The 20,530-nt window shown below is 39.3% G+C and overlaps 2 protein-coding genes across 2 annotated transcripts; one reads left to right on the top strand and one right to left on the bottom strand.

Annotated features, from left to right (window-relative positions):
• Window positions 1-1,564: 1,564 nt before the first annotated feature.
• On the top strand, window positions 1,565-6,114 carry LOC139724084 (peptidyl-prolyl cis-trans isomerase-like 1). Its single transcript, XM_071635286.1, has 3 exons — window positions 1,565-1,651; window positions 4,145-4,299; window positions 5,780-6,114. The coding sequence occupies exons 1-3, from the start codon at window positions 1,608-1,610 to the stop codon at window positions 6,067-6,069; spliced, it is 489 nt and encodes a 162-aa protein (XP_071491387.1). The 5' UTR covers window positions 1,565-1,607; the 3' UTR covers window positions 6,070-6,114.
• A 7,499-nt stretch (window positions 6,115-13,613) lies between these two features.
• Window positions 13,614-20,294, bottom strand: LOC139724083 (EKC/KEOPS complex subunit Tprkb-like). Its single transcript, XM_071635285.1, has 5 exons — window positions 20,181-20,294; window positions 18,647-19,056; window positions 16,660-16,782; window positions 15,351-15,527; window positions 13,614-14,179 (listed from the first exon to the last, which is right to left on the bottom strand). The coding sequence occupies exons 2-5, from the start codon at window positions 18,794-18,796 to the stop codon at window positions 14,093-14,095; spliced, it is 537 nt and encodes a 178-aa protein (XP_071491386.1). The 5' UTR covers window positions 18,797-19,056; window positions 20,181-20,294; the 3' UTR covers window positions 13,614-14,092.
• Between the last annotated feature and the right edge of the window lie 236 nt (window positions 20,295-20,530).

Here is a 20,530-nt window from a genome sequence, read left to right as displayed (position 1 = left end):
ATAATCATAGGGTATTTCCCCCAGAATATGAATCAATCAGTGTATTGGTTATTTACGACTCTCCATGAGCAATCACACCAAATTATATTTGGTCAAAACGTTTAAAAGGAGGTCTTAAAATTAAGGGGACATACATGTGGTTATAATTATTATGAGCGGTAATACAAATAAAATGGTGCATAAGTTACGAACCACCGCGACAGTCCGAACAGAGTCCCTAGTCAGCTAGTCGCTTCCAGGGTGAAATAGCGGCCACGTCACTCTCCAAGGGAACCTCGATCGCGATCGCGAACTGCAGTGCGCACTGCCACGATGAGCTCCGGGTCGAGATGCTGACGTGTACACGCACTGTCTGGAACGAGACCGGTGTTCGCCGCCTCGTCGTCGCCCGGCACTCACATCAATAGCGTTGACATCGATTGTTAAGGATGCGATCCCACTTGGAGATTCACAATAAATTTACGCTAATTCGTCGTGAGCTGGACATGGATGAAGTTCATCCTTAGGGTATTGACGACGGGGTTGACGATGGGAGGAGATGCGAGATGATGAGCTTTGATGCAAGCCTCATGCAGCGTCCGCAAACAATATGATAGGAAGGCAACTCCTCTTCATGACAATTGTTCCACAACTATTTAGAATTAATGTTGCTTGAAACAAGCACCTCACCGATGTGGTGTATTGTATGAACTCCAAGAATTATAGTACAATGTAAAACTGACTCAACACGGGATGGACTTGACTCTGGAAAGTATAATATTACATCTCCCCTCTGTATCGGACGCAGGAGAGCGATGGTATAATATGTCCATCTCCTTTGGAGGTTGAGGAGCCAGAGTGAGAGAAAAAGCTATGTCCACGATTAATGTTAGGGAAAAGGGGGCTACGTGGCAAGTATGATGGGCTAAGCCTACGTGTACCTTTTTACATAACCGTGGTCAAAGGACTGGTCAGCAAAAATTAGCTCTTTTGTTTCTTTTTGCCATCGGGGAGCGTCCGGAGAGAGTGACATGATTATATAATACCGATTGAAATAGCTCCCTCTCTCGGCCGGTGACTTATAGTCAGACTAACGGGGTACGTGCTGCTACAAGGCCCTATTTCGCAGGGACATAATTATTATAGGCCTAGGCTATAGGTTACCCCGGGAAACTCAGGCCTATACGATTACTAGTAGGTCCTACCTCGATCGGTTTCTGCTTCATCAAGCAGTGTATAATTTTGTACAGTTTCAATCATTATGATTATCTGTCGATCCAACACATAAAAGAAGAATAATTATGTTGAATAATGTTTTGCACAAATAAAAAAAACTAAAACAAAAACAAAAACAAAACAGGAAAACGGCAGAGAGTGGTGTTTACACCGCTTGTCAGCAGAAAAGATTTTGCTTTCGTTTTTATTTTATTTTGTTTTGTTTGTCATTCCGATATTCATTTGTTTTATTTTGTTGTTTTTTTTATTCTACTCCGAGCAAGTGTAAGATCTTTTACAGTACTTAGTAATTTGATATACACGGTCTTGTACGCAGGCTAGACAGGAGAACGCGTGTGTGTCATATCATCGAATTTTTGGACGTGTTGCTAAATAAAGTACACGAAACCAAGATGTCTAGTAGTAGCGGACCACCAAATGTTTGCTTGGAAACAAGGTATGATCAGTGCGGAAATGTTGGTTAATTTTCAAAATCATGCCTTTAATAGGCTGTATTTTGTATATCGTGACGAGAAGTAATTCCATGTAACACACAGCGCAGTCTAGGAGTAGTTTCTACCAATCGTAGTCCCAACTATGAAAATCTGCGTAGGTTTTTATGGTTCGGCAGTGTTTTTCATTGACCGTCAAGTGTGTCTAATTCCGCGAAAAACTTCTCATTTATAATAATGACATTTGCTTGGTCAGTTTTTCGCTTAACTGACACAGCAAATGTCATTATTATAAATGAGAAGTTTTTCGCGGAATTAGACATAGACCCTAGATCTAGACGTCTAGACCTAGACCCTCTAACTTACTTGTCGGTCAATGTTTTTCATACATCATGGGTGGGTCGTGGGGTAACTGCGACCAGCCCCAACGTGCAGCGCAGCGTGTTGGGGCTGCGCCGTTTTCGCATTCAGATCTTAATGTTGTACAAAATGGGTGCCGTTCCGGCGCTATATTTCCTTAATTTTTCAACAAAAACTACTAGGAATACTTACATGGGTCGATTAAACCTAAATGATTCAAATCGGCGACTGTTTGATGCATTTCGTTACTTATGATGCAGAAAATGTTGTCTTATAAGGCGATTTATCTTCAGCTCACCGATGCTCACTAACGTTGCATGCTAGCCTTTTGTCAAGGCCCTCTCGCTGTAATGGACGAGCGAAGGGACGAGCGAAGCGAGTCGCGCTATTTTACTCGGCTGGGCTCTCTACACCATACAGCGAGAGGGCCTTGACATAAGGCTACATATTACTCGCTACATGCATAGTTGACCGAAAGATCGGTCTGTATCTGTCCGTCGGGGAATGTTCCGCGGAGACTGCGTCTGGCTTCACGGATCCCCTCCGTATACAGACCGAAGTCAATGATTGCGGCTCCTGTGTGGAGCAGTCGCGCACAGATCAAACGTTACGATAAACCAAATTTCAGACAGCTTTTTTACATTCAAACAAGTTTGACATGACATGACACATTATGCAGCAATATTTGGGATAAATTTCTCAATTGTGCAATCGAAATACTCACATAAACTCGGTTATAACGCAGACATTTTATCGATATCGCAACATCGCCTTTCGCAAGCTGTAAGTCGCCATTTTGAATCTGTAAGCCAATCACATGCGAGGTACGTGTTTTAGTAAAACAAACACGTAGAAACTACCTCGCATGTGATTGGCTAATAGATTCATAGTGTATGCTTCTGCAGTTTGAACGTGACGACCCGACAGGCTGTGTTTTACGTTGAAAATTCTACTAAAATTTTGGATTATTCATTAATCTGGTGAGTTTGGGTATTCTTAAAGAGCTAATTTCACTATGCAAGCTTAAATTTGCTGACCTAGGGCTGTGAATTAGACGCAATCGAGAAGGGTGAGGTACCTCACCCAATTTTCCACAGAGACAGTGGTTAAGAACATCCACACAGCAATGGGTACTGCAACCTTCCGTCTGTCTACGGAGGACAGCGTTAATGGCAAAATATAAAAAGAGTCCTCCGGACAGACGGATCTTTCTGTCTACATGCGTAGATGCTTACTAGTGATATACACGTTCAAAATGGTAGCACGGCTCTCCCACTAGGGCAGGCCGCTTACTCCTAAAAAATGTGGAAAATTTTGCAGTTTCCAGATAAATTGGTGAAAAGAACCAAGGCAATAGATGGGGTAATGTATATTTCATTTTTTATTGTCACTGTGTTTATGATAGAAATTTACCCATGATTTATTCGTGAAGTCGCCGTGTGTGGCAATAGGGAGTTGTTCGTGATTCTCACTTTAGCGGAACTGCGAGGTAGCCGCCAGGACCCCGCCGCATCATAGCGATGCAATCTCTGGGGCTAGGTCGTGGGGTAGAGTCTAGACCACCATCTATTGACCGAAAGATTGGTCTGTATCTGTCCGTCGGGGAATGTTCCGCGGAGACTGCGTCTGGCTTCACGGATCCCCTCCACGGAGGACAGCGTTAATGGCAAAATATAAAAGAGTCCTCCGGACAGACGGATCTTTCTGTCTAGACCATCTACTACTCACAGTGACACGACCTACGAGGCTAACGTTAGTCTCATAAATACTGTAAAATGAGAAATGTTCGCGTGCATTTTAATTTCGTGAATTTCGCGAGCGCGAAGATTCGCGAAATTAAAATGCACGCAAAAGTTCTTGTCTACACTATATGCATTGAATACCAGTTCCAGTTCGCGAAAATTTCATGCCGCAAAAAAGGCCGTCGGCTCCAATTCGCGAAAAATTCATGCCGCGAATATATCATGTTTTACAGTAGTTAGTACTAGGGTAGAGGTCTAGTATACCCAGTGTATTAAAAAAGAAAATATGTGTCATGTAGTAAAATAGCTTTATGGCATAGGCCCTAGACTATGGAAATATTAGTATTACTACCATGTGTATTATCTGATCTCCTTCTCTCTTGTAATTTACTTCAGCATGGGGAAGATAACTGTGGAGCTGTACTGGAAACAAGCCCCTAAGACGTGCCACAACTTTGCAGAGCTGGCCAGGAGAGGTTACTACAATGGCATCAAGTTCCACAGAATCATCAAAGACTTTATGGTACAAGGAGGAGATCCAACAGGAACAGGTGAATCCTATCCCAATGACAGACCAATTATCTGATGGAATTGAAAGCAAACCTTAAAGAGTAGTACTCACAGTGAATCATGAACCATGCAGTCATGTTTACACAGTATCTAGACAGTAATAGTGAGAAGTACCAGTAATGATGCTGAAGGCATTTGTCATCCCATGCACTTCTTCTCCTGCTATTTTTTTTTTCCTGGCAAGTACAGTCCTCTGAAGAGTTTAACATTCACATATGATTGTTTCTTATGTTCATAAAGTGTGATTTGTTTGACGCAGAATATCTTATGATTTGTTCCCTATATACATGTATTATGATCTACAATGATCTACAAATTGTTGTATGTCTGTTTTTACATGTATTATGTAAATTATATTCTGTGTCAAACAAATCATACTTTATGAACAAAAGAAACAATCATGTGTGAATATTTAACTGTTCAGAGGACTGTACTTGCCAGGAAAAAAAAAATAGGAGAAGTAGAAGAAGTGCATGGGATGACAAATGCCTTCAGCATTATTACTGGTACTTCTTACTAATACTGTCTAGATACTGTGTAAACATGACTGCACATGGTTTATGATTCACTGTGAGTACTACTGTATATTAAGGTTTGCTTTCAATTCCATCAGATAATTGGTCTGAAATGGGGATAGCGGGTGAAAGTTTATTTTGTTGCTGCGGCTGGTTTGGATTTCTTATAGGTTTTTGTGTTTTGTTTCTGTTGGGAAGGGAAATGAATCTGAGGTCAAATGATATGATTGGAAAGTTGAGATGAGATGAGTGTTATACGCTGTAATATTATTGGTGAATGGGTAATTGAAAAAAAAAATTAGAAATGTTAGTTTATAACTTTTAGTTTTATATTGAAAATTATTTATAGTATAGTTGTAAAGATGGGTTTTGATAATTATTATACGTGGTGGGGGGGGGGGTTATGGGGCGCAGAGCCAAATAAAGATCTACGTTGGTGAAGATTTGATGAGATGATGATGATGATAAGGTTTATGTAGGCTTATATACCTATATATATATATATATATATATATATATATATATATATATATGTTATTATTCCATCGTTTGACACGGATTATAGTATTTATACTGTGGAAGATGATTACATCACTGTTGTTATTGTAACTCACAAATAGTATATGTATTGATTTTTTATTGATTGATCACCAGTAGGAAATATATGACATTTTATGTGTGATATGGGTTGCAGTAATGTAAACTGTAATATTGTTGTTTTATACCCTATATACGTTTCTAAACCTGCCATTCGTTTTGAATGAAACGTTGGTTCTTTTGTATGTACATGTCATTCTCACACTTTCTTGAACTTGAATTTAAGTCATGATAAACAACAACAACAACAAATTGTTGTATGTATGATTGGGCACCACCCAACCTAAGAAAAGACCAGTGACTCCCAGTTGCATCACAATGAATAGTTAGTGCTCAATCTTACACGCAGGTCGTGGAGGGAACTCGATATGGGGAAAGCCTTTCCAGGATGAGGTAACCTTAGAGCTGAAACACACAGGGGCGGGAATCTTGTCCATGGCCAACAGTGGACCCAATTCCAATGGGAGCCAGTTCTTTCTGACCCTCGCCCCAACGCAGTGGCTGGACGGCAAGCATACCATCTTTGGCCGAGTCAGCGCCGGCATCAGTGTCCTGAAGCGGATGGGAATGGTGCAGACGGGTTCGGATGACAGGCCTAAAGTGGATGTGACTATCCTCAGGGCCTATCCAGAAATATAAGAATCTTGGAGGGGTTATTCCTCCTACTGTGTTGCATTTGTCAGACTTGCGTATGAGTGGACAGTATCGCAATGTGAACATTTCCCAGGACCTACATTGGGACCAAGCTTGCTGCCTGGCAAACTGAGTTAGTGCATCTTGGGAGAATGGAATTGAACTCCAGGAGGACTCATTGCATTAGACAGTACATTGAATGAACACTCCAGCTTGAACTATATTTTCTGTGTAATATAATTAATCTTGTACTATTATCAAGCTAAATCTTTTGTGTGGCATACACTTTGGCAATCATTTTTGTGTACACTAATATCCCGCGATGTCGTGCGATCTCATCTTTTTATTTATTTATTTTTTTTTTTTTGGGGGGGGGCATTTCTGGTAACATTTTTGGCTACTTAGTGAATGATAACAGAAATCACCACTAATACCTGTTATTATCAGGTGGACATGTTTACCTGTTCCTTTATCAAAAACAAGCAGGAGCAACCTGAACAAGCATGGCTGATATTCAAAATTACTCCCCATGTGGAGCAAAGTATTTGGCCTAAATGCTGTTGTACAATTTACAGTGGACTCCCGTGATAACAAAGTCCTCGGGACTGGCAATTTTCTTTCTTTATATCAAAATTTTGTTATAAACCAAACAAATAAACAATAAAGAACAAAGAGCTGATAATTTCATGGCCTGAATTTTTACTTCATTGTACATGTAACCGGAATTTTGTTATACTGTAAACGTCAATATTTTCGCGCGATTAATTTTTCGCGCTGAGCGGCTCGAAAACGTATTCGCGCTCCGCAGCAGGTTACTTTACTGTAATACACATTCACTGCTTTCATCCAAAGCCTCTGCTACATAGCTTGCTATGCCAGCGTATGACAAGCGACGTAGCGAGCGGCTCGACTGTGAGTACAAGCACTCAAATACGTAGTACAGCTGTGACTGTAGTACCGTAGTCACGGGGGAATGTAGCATCGGTGCGTGCGGTGCACACATGCATGCTACAGTACACAGCAGTCTCTTCGCACAGTATACTAGTAGCGTAAACATGCCTGTACATTGTATATGTAGCAGTATCATCGATGAAGCGCACACAATTCATCCCGTTCAAAATGTGCATAGAAAATTGTGAAGATATATTCGCGCGTTTTTGAATTCGCGCTAGCCGAACGTAGCGCGAAATCCGCGAAAATTAATGTACCGCGAAAATTTCCACGTTTACAGTAACTGTGTTCCAGTTATAACGGGAATGCACTGTATATTCAAGTAATCTTGTGCGAAATCCCTTCTTCAGGCCTTAATAAAAGCATACTTTTGTATACTAGTTGATATTTATGAATAGATAGAGAAGAGTTAAACAAGCAGACCAGTGAAAGTCTCCTGTAGATTAAGAGAAAAGGGAAAAGTTCTACACTGTATCATTCTGAGATTCAGTTTTACAGAACAGTTATATCAGTCCCAGTAATGTGTGCAAATTAGATGATATACTGTCTTGGCCTCACAAGTCTTAAGTTTCTCATTTGCTTGCATAAGAACATTCATTAATCTTCTTGTTTTGACATAAGTTACAGAGAAATGACATATTGTATCTGTCATCAACTTGTTCTAGGGTTTGTAATGTTATTGATGTGGCAATGATGAAGGGGAGGAGAGAGAGGTAGTTGCTAAATTACTGACCAAAGAATGATTTCATCATAACAATTATTTACAAACCAGTGGAAGAGGGATGAGGGAGGCAGTGCCATTATCACCTTGTCTCAATTTGTGTATATTTTGACTGATTTCACTATTTCATAAGAACATGGTATACCTCAAAATTCCGTAACTTTCTTATTTTGGTTTGACTTTATAAGCTTTTCCTGCTCTGCTTTCTCATGAGAAGACTAACAGCTTGAGATGCCACATGTGTAGAGCGATATAAAGAAAATACAATATATAAAGGAAATTCATTATATTTTCACTTTTCTTGCATAATAAAAAAGCATTTGACTTGGCCTATTTCAGAAGGCAGGGGGGGGGGGGAATAATATTACAACGTACCCTGAACATTTGTCAGTGACAAGTCAAGGAAAACGTGCACTTCTATGAAAAAAAAATTGTTAAATTTTCTTTATATTTTCCTAATATCGTTCTACACATGTGACAATCATATACTGTAGTAGTCTTCTCATCCAGCAGTGACTGCACAGATATATGTACTTGAAAAATTCATAACTTTTGAAAGGATTGTCAGATTTTCCCTGAACTTTCACTGATGTGTTCTACTGATATTGCTGCATTCACTCAATCCACATTTATGTGAATGTGGACTTGTCCTTTAACTTCTCATATTTGACTCGGCTTGTGCTTGGAGTGGAGTGTCCCCTGTAATCCTGCAAGTGTCATCCTAACATCCTTTTCACATTGTATGGAAATATATTGCCCAGGTACTGAAATAGTTAAGCCAGAATGAAAAGGGTGAACCTCCATGGTGAAGAGACTTTCCCTCTCTGTTAAGCAGAAATGCATCATAGCCTTGCTTGCAGCTTTACCTACCGTCAAATTATGACATATGTCAGATCTCTCTTTGTGTTTTAATTTGTTTGTTATGCTCTGACAATGTTGCAGTGGCTCTAAAAAAATTGCACTGCATACAGGCACAGTGACAGACAGTCAGACAGTGATAAATGACATGATTGCAATGTTCCTTTAGAGGGCTATCAATCTTTCTAGTAATCTGTTTGATTCTGCAGAAAGTTGTATGTTCACTCAATGCCCAATAAGGAGCTCACCAAGCTTGCCATTGTGATTTACATTCCCCAACTTTCTTTTTTCCCCGCCTATACAATGTACTGTATATACATGTATGATGCTTTTACTGCAGGTCATATTCACATACAATTGATGTGACTTGTACTTATACATTTATTAAGTTGATTGTACAATACATATCTACATGTATTAGTAGAGGTTTACTAGGAATATGCAAAGTTGTAAAACACAGTTTGTATCAGTGTGAGGAAATATGAGATTGTCAGATTCCTGGCCGTAAGTTGGATGTCCTGAAGCAGAGGCGGATCCAGGAATTCCGTAAAGAAGAGGTGCGTTTAAAAATTAAAGGGGGGGGGGGGATGCACACACCCCTCCCCCATTCTTTTCCTTTTATTTCTTTTGTTTCAACAAAAAAATAAAGGGGAAGGGGCGTGCACCCAGTGCAGTCCTCCCTGGATCCGCCACTGTGAAGGTGTCTTGACATCAGTCCCAGAGACTCCAACCCAAAGCACCTTCTGATCTGGAGATTCTCCCGCCTGAAACCCCAAGCAAACGGGAGACTCCAAGTTGATGTGTGCGAAGCGCGAAATTCCCAGGGTTCTAGATGCTCTCTGGTGCTATCTAAGGCTTATTTTATCAACATACGATAGAAATAGGTAAAAATCCTTTCCAACGGGAGACAAAGAGCCAGGGCGGGAGAAATTAAATCTCAAGCGGGAGAACGGGAGATTTTGCAAAAATGGGTTTTCGGCGGGAGATCTCCCGTCGAAAACGGGAGAGTTGGAGTCTCTGCAGTCCTTGAAGTCTTCTTCCCATTGTCTCAATGAATGTGATAAAAGCAAGGTTTACCTTTCTGTGTGTGTACAGTGTAATATGACAGTTCTTCAAAGAGTGTACTGAAGTTGTGCTTGTGTTCTCATTTGTTACTAGAATAAATGTACAAACAATACAGCAGATATTTGTGTGTTCCATGCAGTATAAAGTACCGTACGAGCTGAAATTTTTGCGGTGGTATTATTTTCACGAATTTCGCGAATCGCCTTTGAACCGCGAAAATAACAACGCGCAAATAAGTAAGTTCAGTTAGACCCTTGCAACCATGAAATTAACAACACGCGAAAATGTCCTCCAAGCAGCAATTCGCGAAAATATCTGTACGCAAAAATTTCAGCTCGTACAGTACCAGCCAATTATTTGAAGTTGATACATTGTTATGTATCTGTCAGAGCCAATGGAAGCATCCAACAAATCAAGCTTATCACACAAAAAGAATCTCATTTGACAAGTTATGGCAACATGACAAAGTCAAGAAATATGAGGTAATTGCATAATCAACGACTACAGTATGCACTTTTACCATGTTTCTGGTGAAAGGTAAACTGAATGCAGGACACATAAATGGGTTTATGAACAGTAAGTTTATGAACAGTACCCGGTAACATTTTCCACCCATAATAGATGTACACAGTGAGCCCCAGTTCCAGGAAACTCTTGTCCAATCAATAATCTAGTGCATGCACAAAGACAAGAGAACAAATAAGAATACACATGTACAGTACAAGGATTTCTTTTTATACCATTCTTTTCTCTGTACAGTACAGGGCTGTTCCTTTAATCTGTATCCGTATCTGTAAAACATCCACTGAAACACTGGAAAAGAGTAGTGGAGACTAGGACACGCACTTGATAATACAGTCAACCTTGTATTGCCTACATCATATCTACTGGGTGTTTCAAAAAACATTTCCCACTTTTGATCATTAATAGCTCAAAAACTATTCATCCGATAAAACTGTCATTGATATAAATAATAGCTGAATAGTGTACAATTTGGTTGGAGGTAATTTGAATGTGACAGCATAAATCAGTTTCATTAAATCTAAGATTGATTTTGAAGTAAGGTTTCAGATTTTGGTCAAATTTTAGCCCTCTGTACAAAAATGAACTTTGCACAGGAACCAATGATGTGTATGTGAGTGTGTGCTGACAATGGCCCTGAACAATAGACATGCCTGAACCACCTGTTGACTAGGCGTCAGTCTCGTGCTCCCAGGCACATGAATGCTTAATCAATAATTCATGTGGATTGCCTTGGGCACTGCTAGTCTGGATTCATGCACGGTAAAGGGTAAACTGCATGCACATGGAAAAAGGAAGCACACGTTTCCATGTGCTTGCAAACACCACATTCCGTTCCAGCTGTCAATCATTTGCAATTTTTGCTTCACATATCACTAAATTTGGGATATAGATAAGCATAAATGATCTAAAGTTCCTCATTTTAATGCAACTGTCTACTAATTAAATAGTCTGACAAATTTTTCGCTTTTTGATAAAAAGAAATCATTTTTGGTAAAGAGTTCAGCAGCATTTATCATTGGGGCGATATGTTTCACAGTACTGGTAGATTTATTTAAGGCTCTATTTACACAAGTGTATACTCTAATTGATTTTCATTGCTTCCTGTCACCATGTTTACGATAGAACAGAAGGTATTCATTGTAATTTCGTTTTTCAGAAGTAGGGAGAGCACTGTCGAGACTTTACACAGATACTGCCAGAGGCTGAATAAAGACTAGTTATGATAGTGGAATTTCTCGTGAATAAATAATGAAGCATTCAAACCCTAACCATTGTTTAGGACCATTGTCAGGGTGTTAACCACACACTCCCATACACACCCATTGACCCCTGTGCAAAGTGAAATTTTGTACAGAGGGTTGAAAATAGAGCAAAATCTGGAACCTAACTGTGAAATTAATCATGGATTTCATGAAACTGATTTATGTTTTCATATTCAAACTACCTCCAACCAAATTGTACACTATTCAGCTATTACTCATATCAATGACAGTGTTATCTGATATATAGTTTATGAATTATTAAGAATCAAAAGTGGGAAATGTTTTTTGAAACACCTAGTATTTGGACTGAAGAAAAAGCTTTGACTTACAGAAAATTCAACTTATGAGAGATTAAAATCATTAGAATATTAACCCATAGAGGACGGTTTGATTTTGCTACTACATGTACACACATTTCCCATAGACGCTTGCCCTAATATACTCAGGACTCATCCTCAACGGGTTAAAAAGAGGAATTGAAAAGACCTTCGACTGCATGATTATTCAACTTATGAGAGGTTGACTTTAAGCAAAGTTGACTGTACATGTACATGTATCTTGTAATACATGTAGTTGTTTCGGAACACATAACTCAGAGAGTGACCCTAGATACGTGTACATAAATAAAACAACATTGTTTTTTGCTGTTGTTTTGTTTTGTTGTTTTTTTATTCCTTTGATATACAGTACATACGCCATACAATGCACTCCTATTAAAACAAACAGGGTTATAGTAAGAATTCTGGCGACAACGAAGTAAAAATTCTATGTTTGGTTATTACGAAATTTCGATATGACAGCAGTCCACTGTATACAGATTATCCCTGTCATAATGAACACAGATACGTATGTACAAGATGTAGTATGAGAGGATTTAGCTGTAAAACTCATTATTTATCCTTCCTTGTCAATTCTAACAAAATTTTATTGTGATAAAGCTTTAGGGTCCTAACTAGCCCCGGAGACCCGCCGCTGTGCGGCGGGGTCCTGGCGGCTACCCCGCAGTTTCGTTCAAGTGAGAATCACGAACAACTCCCTATTGCCACATATACGGCAACTTCACAAATAAACCATGGCTAAATGTCCATCATAAACACAGTAACAATATAAAATGAAATATACACTACCCCATTGCCTTGGTCCTTCTCACCAATTTATCTGGAAACTGCATAATTTTCCACATTTTTTAGGAGTAGGCGGTCTGCCCTAGTGGAGAGCTTTGCTGCTATTTTGAACGTGTATATCCATCAGTATGCATCTACGCATGCGTAAACAATGACGTCGCTGTCAACGTTACGGACGCAAAAGGATATGAATAATGCATCATCGCACGGTGAATATGCATCATGTAGCGAGTAATACAGCTGTCAATGCACTGCACTGAATGCATTGTGTGCGCATGTGCAAGTGATTGTGAGTTTTAGTGAGCATCGGTGAGCTGAAGATATTTGCCTTATAAGACAGCATTTTCTGCATCATAAGCAATGAAATGCATCAAACAGTCGCCGATGTGAATCATTTCTGGTTTAGTCGACCCATGTAAGTATTCCCAGTAGTTTTTGTTGAAAAATTAAGGAAATACAGCGCCGGAACGGCACCCGTTTGGTACAACATTAAAATATCGATGCCAAAACGGCGCAGCCCCAACACTGTACGTTGTACGTTGAATTGGGGCTGCTGGTCGCAGTTAGGTCCTAACTATCTTGCTGAAACAGGGTTCTTCAAACCTTGGAAACGATATAAATTGCATCTGTATTACACATGCCAATATTTTTGGCACATTGTTCATTTCACAGATGCTGGTTTAAAACCGAACCCACCATGGAATATTTGGATTAATTATACACAACAGTATTCTCATCAGTTACCAGTGTATTGTACATTGTATGTCAAAATATCAGAATCAGATTCACTTCTCTGTTTCTTTGTGTAGACACTACATAGGTCAGACTGATTTCTACACCTTATGGCTAAAACTGCTTGATAAGACATGATCAACTAGAATTTTTTTCCATACAGGAACACTCCTTACAGGAACAAATACAACATGTATTCAATTTCATTTCACAAAAGTAATAACACGTATGAACATGATGCTTACTACATTACACAGAGAAGAGAAATACAGGTAGCCCTTCATTTCTCTCACCAGCATACTTATCTTTACAGAGATTTTGTTGTTGCTCTCCTGTGAATAATGTCTGGTCCTTGATAAAAATAAAAAAACCAAACAACCCAAACGAACTCCCCTCATTCTTATAGGCCTACTCAACTTTGCTTTACAAAATCAGCAACATGCACACTAGTTCCCCCACTGACTACGTAAGTTGCCTTTTTCTTTCTTTCTTTCTTTCTCAAGAAGCAGAGCTCTACACTGTACTTGGCGTGCAGCAAAGTAACTTGTGATAACCTTTTGTTCTATAATGTAGTATGCAGAGGCCCATCAGTGATGGAAGTGCTCCTTGCACCTCTGCTGGAGTGGAGAGCTTTCTCATGGTGAATGACCATTACTCATAATGGCACAGGATCGACAAGTCAGCACACGGCATTCCCCCTGGTCATTTTTTCACAGGGCCAGGCCGATGGATGGACACCTTACACTGTTCAGTTTTCAGAGGAGATAGTCAATGGTTTTGTGGGATCTTGATCATGAAACATCCTTTGTTGCAATCTTACATATCACAGCATCCTCCAAAGATCCAATGTCCAATTCAGCTTCTGATATCTTGTACCTCTGCACAGAGAGGGGAAAAATTATGAGGGAAAGTAAATACAGTGGACTTGATATAACGAGATCTGCTATAACAAAATACCTGATATAACAAACTAATTTCTCCAGTCCCAATGAATGTATTTCCTTTGTTTTGTATTGTGTATTGACTACTGATATAACAAAATACATGTATATGATATAAAGAACAAATTCTCTTGGTCCCACGGATCACGTTACAATGAGTTTCCACTGTATCCCTTTGAACACATACAGTGCACTCCCGTTATAATGAACACTAACAAAATTCCGGTTACAATAAAGTAAAAATTCAGACTACATTATCTGCTCTTTGTTTGGAATTGTGTTTTCATTCAGTTATAACAAATTTTTGATATAACAAAAGAAAACTGCTGGTCGCAAGAACTTCCTTGTAACCGAAATTTTGTTATACCGTGTTCGTTATAACAGGAGTGCACTGTAGTACAAGGTTGTTTGTTTTGAAAAGCACTTGTACACTTCACTGCTTGCCCGGATTTAGTACTGCATAGACTAAAAATCTGAATTAACACCAACTGATACAAAACTTTTCAAATGTGGCATCATGTGGTTGTAAGTGTGCAAGATCTGTACTCAAGTCCAGTGTATACTTGGGTGACCCGCACCTCGTCATAGTTAATGTTTGCCCATATTTGAATCACATTTCGCCACTGAAATTCCTCGAAATCCAACTCACATACAGGAAAAAATGCTGAAAATTCCAATGGAATGACAAGTTCACTGATCGATATTGAAAATTTGTAGCTATCGTCGTCAAACGCGAACGATGCGAGAAAGTTGTGCGCTAAGGAAGGGGCCCGCAACTCGTCACCCGGTCTCCCATAGACTTAGCACGTAAAAGACGTGTGCGGGTGACCGTGATGTTCCAATAGACATACACCTAAAAGATGCGTGCGGGTGACTTATTACACGTATTCCTATAGCCCTATTAAAATTTCAGATTTTCGCGAAAAACTGTTCGGTTTTTACAACAATTTGCTTGGTTGTGGTAGCCCTGCCAAGTTTCAAGTGTACTGAACACAGTCCCGGGCATACATTTTTGTTTAGTGCGCTCAAAACAATTTTAAGCGGGGTGACGGTATTCGGGCCCCTGACGAGGTGCGGGCACCTCACTATACATATTTGTCAACCTTACCGCTTTCATTAGCTCTTCATCAGTGTGGTTGGATAAGAGGTGCAGTGGGACACACTTTCCCGCAATCTGCTCCGCGATGCTCTTCAGCTTTGACTGCTCCCTATCATCATTCAGAATAACCACGACAGCTGCCGTGTCATCTGCTGCCATGGCATGCCTCTTGAATGATTCACTGATCTGGAGGAATATATTGACAAAGCACGCTCGATTAAAGGAACTACACAATGCAAAACACATGTGGACTTCTGTTGGTTCATGATATCCTCAACATCAGTTCTGTGGCCAAATTAATATTTATGCACATGCTATATATTTCATAACACTTTCTCCTATTTCAATGTTACCAATATGATTACCAAATACATTGCAGGGAAAATGGGAGGTATGATCAGTCTAGGGAAAGGTGCATTTTAATGTCTTGTGATAATTATACTAATTTAGTACTTTACCAGTGAGTGACAGGTTATGTCATTGACAGAATCTTGGTTAGAAAGTTGCTTTTTTGTATATCAAAGTAATCTGAAGGGGAATAGTAGAAAGATTAGTACCGCGGTATAGAAAATAAGGCACACATGTACATATACAATTTTGGCCAAATTAGTGATGATCAGGGTATTATGAATCAATACAAGTCAACATGCATTTGCACCACTTAGTCCCTTTAAAGTCTAAATATGCAATGTAAAAAAAAAAGAACAGAACAGAAGTCAAACACAAGACTCTTCATTGGTCAATTAGGAATTGTGATTAAATGATTTTGGAAAGAAATTCACTGATTTGAACCATCAAATACCTTGAGTTCCCTGAGCAAGACATACAAAGGAAAAATTTGTTTTTGTTTTTGTAACTTACATATGTTTAGATGTAGAACATCCATTTCAAAAGTTTTGTGTAGTGGAAATTGCATTGGGCTTGAAAAAACAAATGGTTTAAAGGAAGCTACATTTGGCAGCTTCAGATTCTGAGGTATACATTCCAACTGATATCACTGTACTCTAGTAGGAGTGCCACACAAAAACAGCTCTACTCAATTACTTGGATTTGTTTGTGATGAGGATTCCTCCCTTGAAAACATTTTACAAGCTGTGCATGCACAATATCAACAAATGTCTCACAGATACATTCACTGTGATCTTTCACTCTAAATTATAACAATACTGATATCTGTATCCACAGATGGATTTGGTACAATCTGACATCAGCACTAATAACTTTCAAATATTTGTAGTAATTGGAAGAGTTCAAAGTGAGGCCCCAGATTTCAATCAGGTCTTTGAAAACTGCACTGTGTATACTCCACAGTACTCACATTGCTTGATGGGGACAGGCTGAAGATGATCTCTGAGTTGACATTTTTTGTCTTTGCGTGGCCATTGGAGTGGGCGTGCATTGCCTTATTGACAGCAACCAGCACCTGGATGGGGCTGATGATCTGGTAAGTGAAAAAGGAATCCAGAAATATATAGAAAGGAAGGCAGGGAGTGAGGGAGAAAGAGAGGAGAGAAACATGGAGTCAACTTAGAGAGAGAGAGAGAGAGAGAGATTCTCCAAAAAAAAAAAAAAAATACCGGTAGTCCATACCACATTTCACCTTGTAGTGTGCCCTCTCATTTATTGCTCAGAAGGCAAGATTAACAGATATCAAATAAGTAAATGTTGAGGTCCAGATCGATATTGGCTAGAGGGGGGAACATTTGAGAAAATTTGAAAACCCTGCCCATGACCTTAATGCACTGTACAATGACATATATGAGCCCAAGCAGTGAAAATAATTAACATCATACTTTCATGAGCTCACACATTAAAATGAACCCTCATGCTCATTACGTGCCATAGATAATAACTAGATACATTGTACAATACAACATTTGTACATGTATACATTTGCAATGATCTCAATTAAAACCTGAAAGCTCTCTGCAAAATCATTCAACATCCAACATTTTGCTTGCTTATTCAAGAATTTGCAAGATAAACCATCCAAGATTTCATCTCTCGAAAGAATCCATGTCATAAAGAAACACATTTTTAATCAGGTTATGATCTAAAAGCTGCTTCAGTATCACATGTGCTGCTCTAAAACCATAACACTTGATATAAGAATATATTTGTACTACTTGTAGCTGAGGTAGAGAGGCATCTGATGCAATGGCAAATAACTGGCAGTGGAAGATTAGCACTAATCTTTCTTCTATAAAATACTGAGGCCATGAGGCTTGAAGGTTCCCCTTGCACTAAGAAAATTTATACTTGTTATGAAATTCAAGATTAAACTGAACATTCATCAAAACTCTGCAGTACTGATGACTTGAATGTTATTACTAAGGGCAATGCAATAATGATAATGATAATAATTAACATTTATATCGCCCTTAATACACAGTTTCTAAGCGCCTCACATGTATCATAATTATACCAAAACATAATCTTTCATGATTCAACATAACTATAAAAATCTACAATAATTTACATTACTCAATATACTTGAGCAAAAATCAAATACTAAAATTAGCATACTTAATACACACACAAAAAAAAGGAAGAAAACATACGATCATAGTAATTTCAACTTATATTGACTTCATTAAATGTGTATTCAGGAGGCTCTTAAACATATCTAGCATGGGTGAAGATCTGATGTGAAGGGAGAGCTTGTTCCATAGTTGAATACAATGTATGAATTGTTCTTCACAACTGCACAAAAGAAGCTTTGAGAACTAGAAAAAGAATCAAGACTATTGCAGAGACAATTACAGAGACTACTGTCTACATATCATGATATAAATGGTATCCCGGGGTACTAAATAAAAATCAGCCATTTTGTTGAATTATTTATAAATTTTTGTAAAGGTTGTACCCTGGGTGCCAAAAAGTGGGAAATTATTTTGGTGCTGGAGCTAGCGCGCACTAGCCACTGCACTGCACTGCACTGAAGCACACGTTATATTGCTAGCACAGTACTTAGTATACCATGCATGCATAGAATTGCATGCAGTGGCATGGGAATGACTCTACACGCACACACAGTGCATGTATTTATCTGCAGCTGTCCTCGAGTGGACGTGAGGTGGCGCTACACAACGTGGTACCCAGGGGTACTACCGTACCCCGGGATAACGCGTGATGCATCATATATAAATTGTATGTTATACATGTACTTCTTTGGAATGATCATTCAAATTGTCAGATTTTTTGTGAAGAGAAGTAAAGTGTTCCTTGTAGTTGTAATAAGTTTAATGCAGAAAAGGTCTATATATTAACAAAATGGAATGATAGGATGATTAGAACAAACTTACAAGTTTTGGTGTTAGCATCGCAGCTTCTATCTCTCTGTCCATCAGCTTTTGTTTGAGTTCCTGAACGTTTTGAATTTCTTCGAAGAAGGCAAGTGTTGCTCGGGTACCAGGGAACAATTCAAGGTCAACAGTTTCTGACAGAAGTGCCATGGTCGCTCTATGTAAAAATTATTTGTATGACTGCTTGAAATGTGAAATTTTCAAGCATGAAGCACCACAGACACAGCTACAGGCCACAGTGCAGCATGCATTCAAACCAAGTCAGCATGTATGCTATGGAGTCTGACGAGTAGGCAGTAGGCTGAGCTTGAGCTATCACACACATCTGTTGAAGTCATGAGACGATTGAGTCAGCGATCAGCTTCACTCACTCAGCATCACGCTTCAGCTTTCAGACAGCCGTCAAGGATCTAATTAACAGACAGACAGAAAGAATACAACTAAGTATGGGTTTATAAGACTAAATAAATCACAAGCATATTTGCAACATTTCAGAAACAACATAGTCTAGACCACTCTAGATCTAGACCAGACGTAGAAATCCACTACTTAGGAATCTACATCCAGAAAGATGTCCGATGGAATAAACAATCCCAACATGCCTCTTCTAAAGCAATGAATACTCTTAATTTCATAAAGAAGCATTTTCATTACTGCTCCCCCTCTGTTAAGGAGAAATTGTATACTTCCCTGGTCCGACCACATCTGGAATATGCTTCGGCATCCTGGGACCCACATACAGTAAAAAACATCCAAGTTTTAGAAAAGGTGCAAAGACAGGCAGCAAGATTTGTAACCAATTCATACTGGAGGGATATACAACTGTAAGTGTGATGCATCTTCTCAATAAACTGGATCCCTCTGAAAGACAGACGAGAGGTACATCGACTCACATGCCTGTACAAGATCCTCCATGGCCACCTGGACATACAGTACAATAACATACATGTACTTAGAAACAAGTTCACAAGGGAAAGAAGGGGACATACCAAGCAGTTTGTGATAGATCAAACTTCATCTGATGTCTACAAGTTTTCTTTTTTTCCACGCACTGTAAAAGCATGGAACAACTTGCCATTATTCCTATTGTATTACTTGGCCCCATCTACTAAGTACCGGTACTACATTTCCCAAACAAAAGGACCTCCCTAAAAGATGCCCTGTTTGACTTTGAGGACCCTTCCCTCTCATCCTTTCTCTGAAAGTCCACCCTCTACGCAACCTCCAGTTAAAACTCCACAGGAGATGTTTGGGAGGTCTACTTATCCAAGATCCAAGATCCAAAAGCCAAGACGTTTCAATTATTACAAAGGTAGGTATAACACAATTTTAAGGATGTGGGACTACAGTCGTAGTACAGATATTGTGTAGCACTGCCAAAATTAAATTTGCACGTGCACGGCATTCACGTACACGTGTGGAATCAGTGGCACTAGAGCAAAACAGGTGTCGCGATTCTGACGCTAAACCATACATACATGGATTTCAAACAGAAATACAGTAATATTAGATATCAGAATAGATTTAGACCTACGTTGTGAGGTGGACGGCTCGATGTACCTTGGCCTTGGGATGCTGGTGTTCTTTTGCTCGTGCTGCTGTCGTTCTATAGCCTTTCTTCAGTCGTTACATTGACGTCCTACGAACTCACTGAAAATCAGTGGGCTCCCATGATTTCACTGGAAGGTAATACAAAACCCCTTCAAGATGATAGGATAGCAACTCTTGGTGGAATGTCAACTTCCCATAGCAACAGCCAAGCAGGGAGCTGGATTCCTGTTGTTACCATGACAACTGTCATTTTAACAAGAATTGTTATCATAAACTTTACCTTTTCAGTGAAATCATGGGAGCCCACTGATTTTCAGTGAGTTCGTAGAACGT

Source organism: Diadema antillarum, unplaced genomic scaffold, assembly GCF_040938485.1.
Source record: "Diadema antillarum isolate AM-2024a unplaced genomic scaffold, OU_Dant_1.0 scf00000207, whole genome shotgun sequence".
NCBI lineage: Eukaryota > Metazoa > Echinodermata > Echinoidea > Diadematoida > Diadematidae > Diadema > Diadema antillarum.
The sequence above is the reverse complement of the archived record's forward strand: the minus strand, read 5'-3'. Positions and strand labels throughout refer to the sequence as shown.

What these genes read in the sequence shown, in the direction of transcription:
- LOC139724084 (XM_071635286.1), top strand. Translation starts at nt 1,608, where the DNA reads ATGTCTAGTAGTAGCGGACCACCAAATGTTTGCTTGGAAACAAG. An exon ending in AATGTTTGCTTGGAAACAAG is followed by an intron (nt 1,652 to 4,144) that starts GTATGATCAGTG and finishes AATTTACTTCAG; the next exon opens with CATGGGGAAGATAACTGTGG. An exon ending in AGGAGATCCAACAGGAACAG is followed by an intron (nt 4,300 to 5,779) that starts GTGAATCCTATC and finishes TCTTACACGCAG; the next exon opens with GTCGTGGAGGGAACTCGATA.
- LOC139724083 (XM_071635285.1), bottom strand. Translation starts at nt 18,796, where the DNA reads ATGGCACTTCTGTCAGAAACTGTTGACCTTGAATTGTTCCCTGGTACC. An exon ending in CGATGCTAACACCAAAACTT is followed by an intron (nt 16,783 to 18,646) that starts GTAAGTTTGTTC and finishes TTCACTTACCAG; the next exon opens with ATCATCAGCCCCATCCAGGT. An exon ending in ATGAAGAGCTAATGAAAGCG is followed by an intron (nt 14,180 to 15,350) that starts GTAAGGTTGACA and finishes CTCTCTGTGCAG; the next exon opens with AGGTACAAGATATCAGAAGC.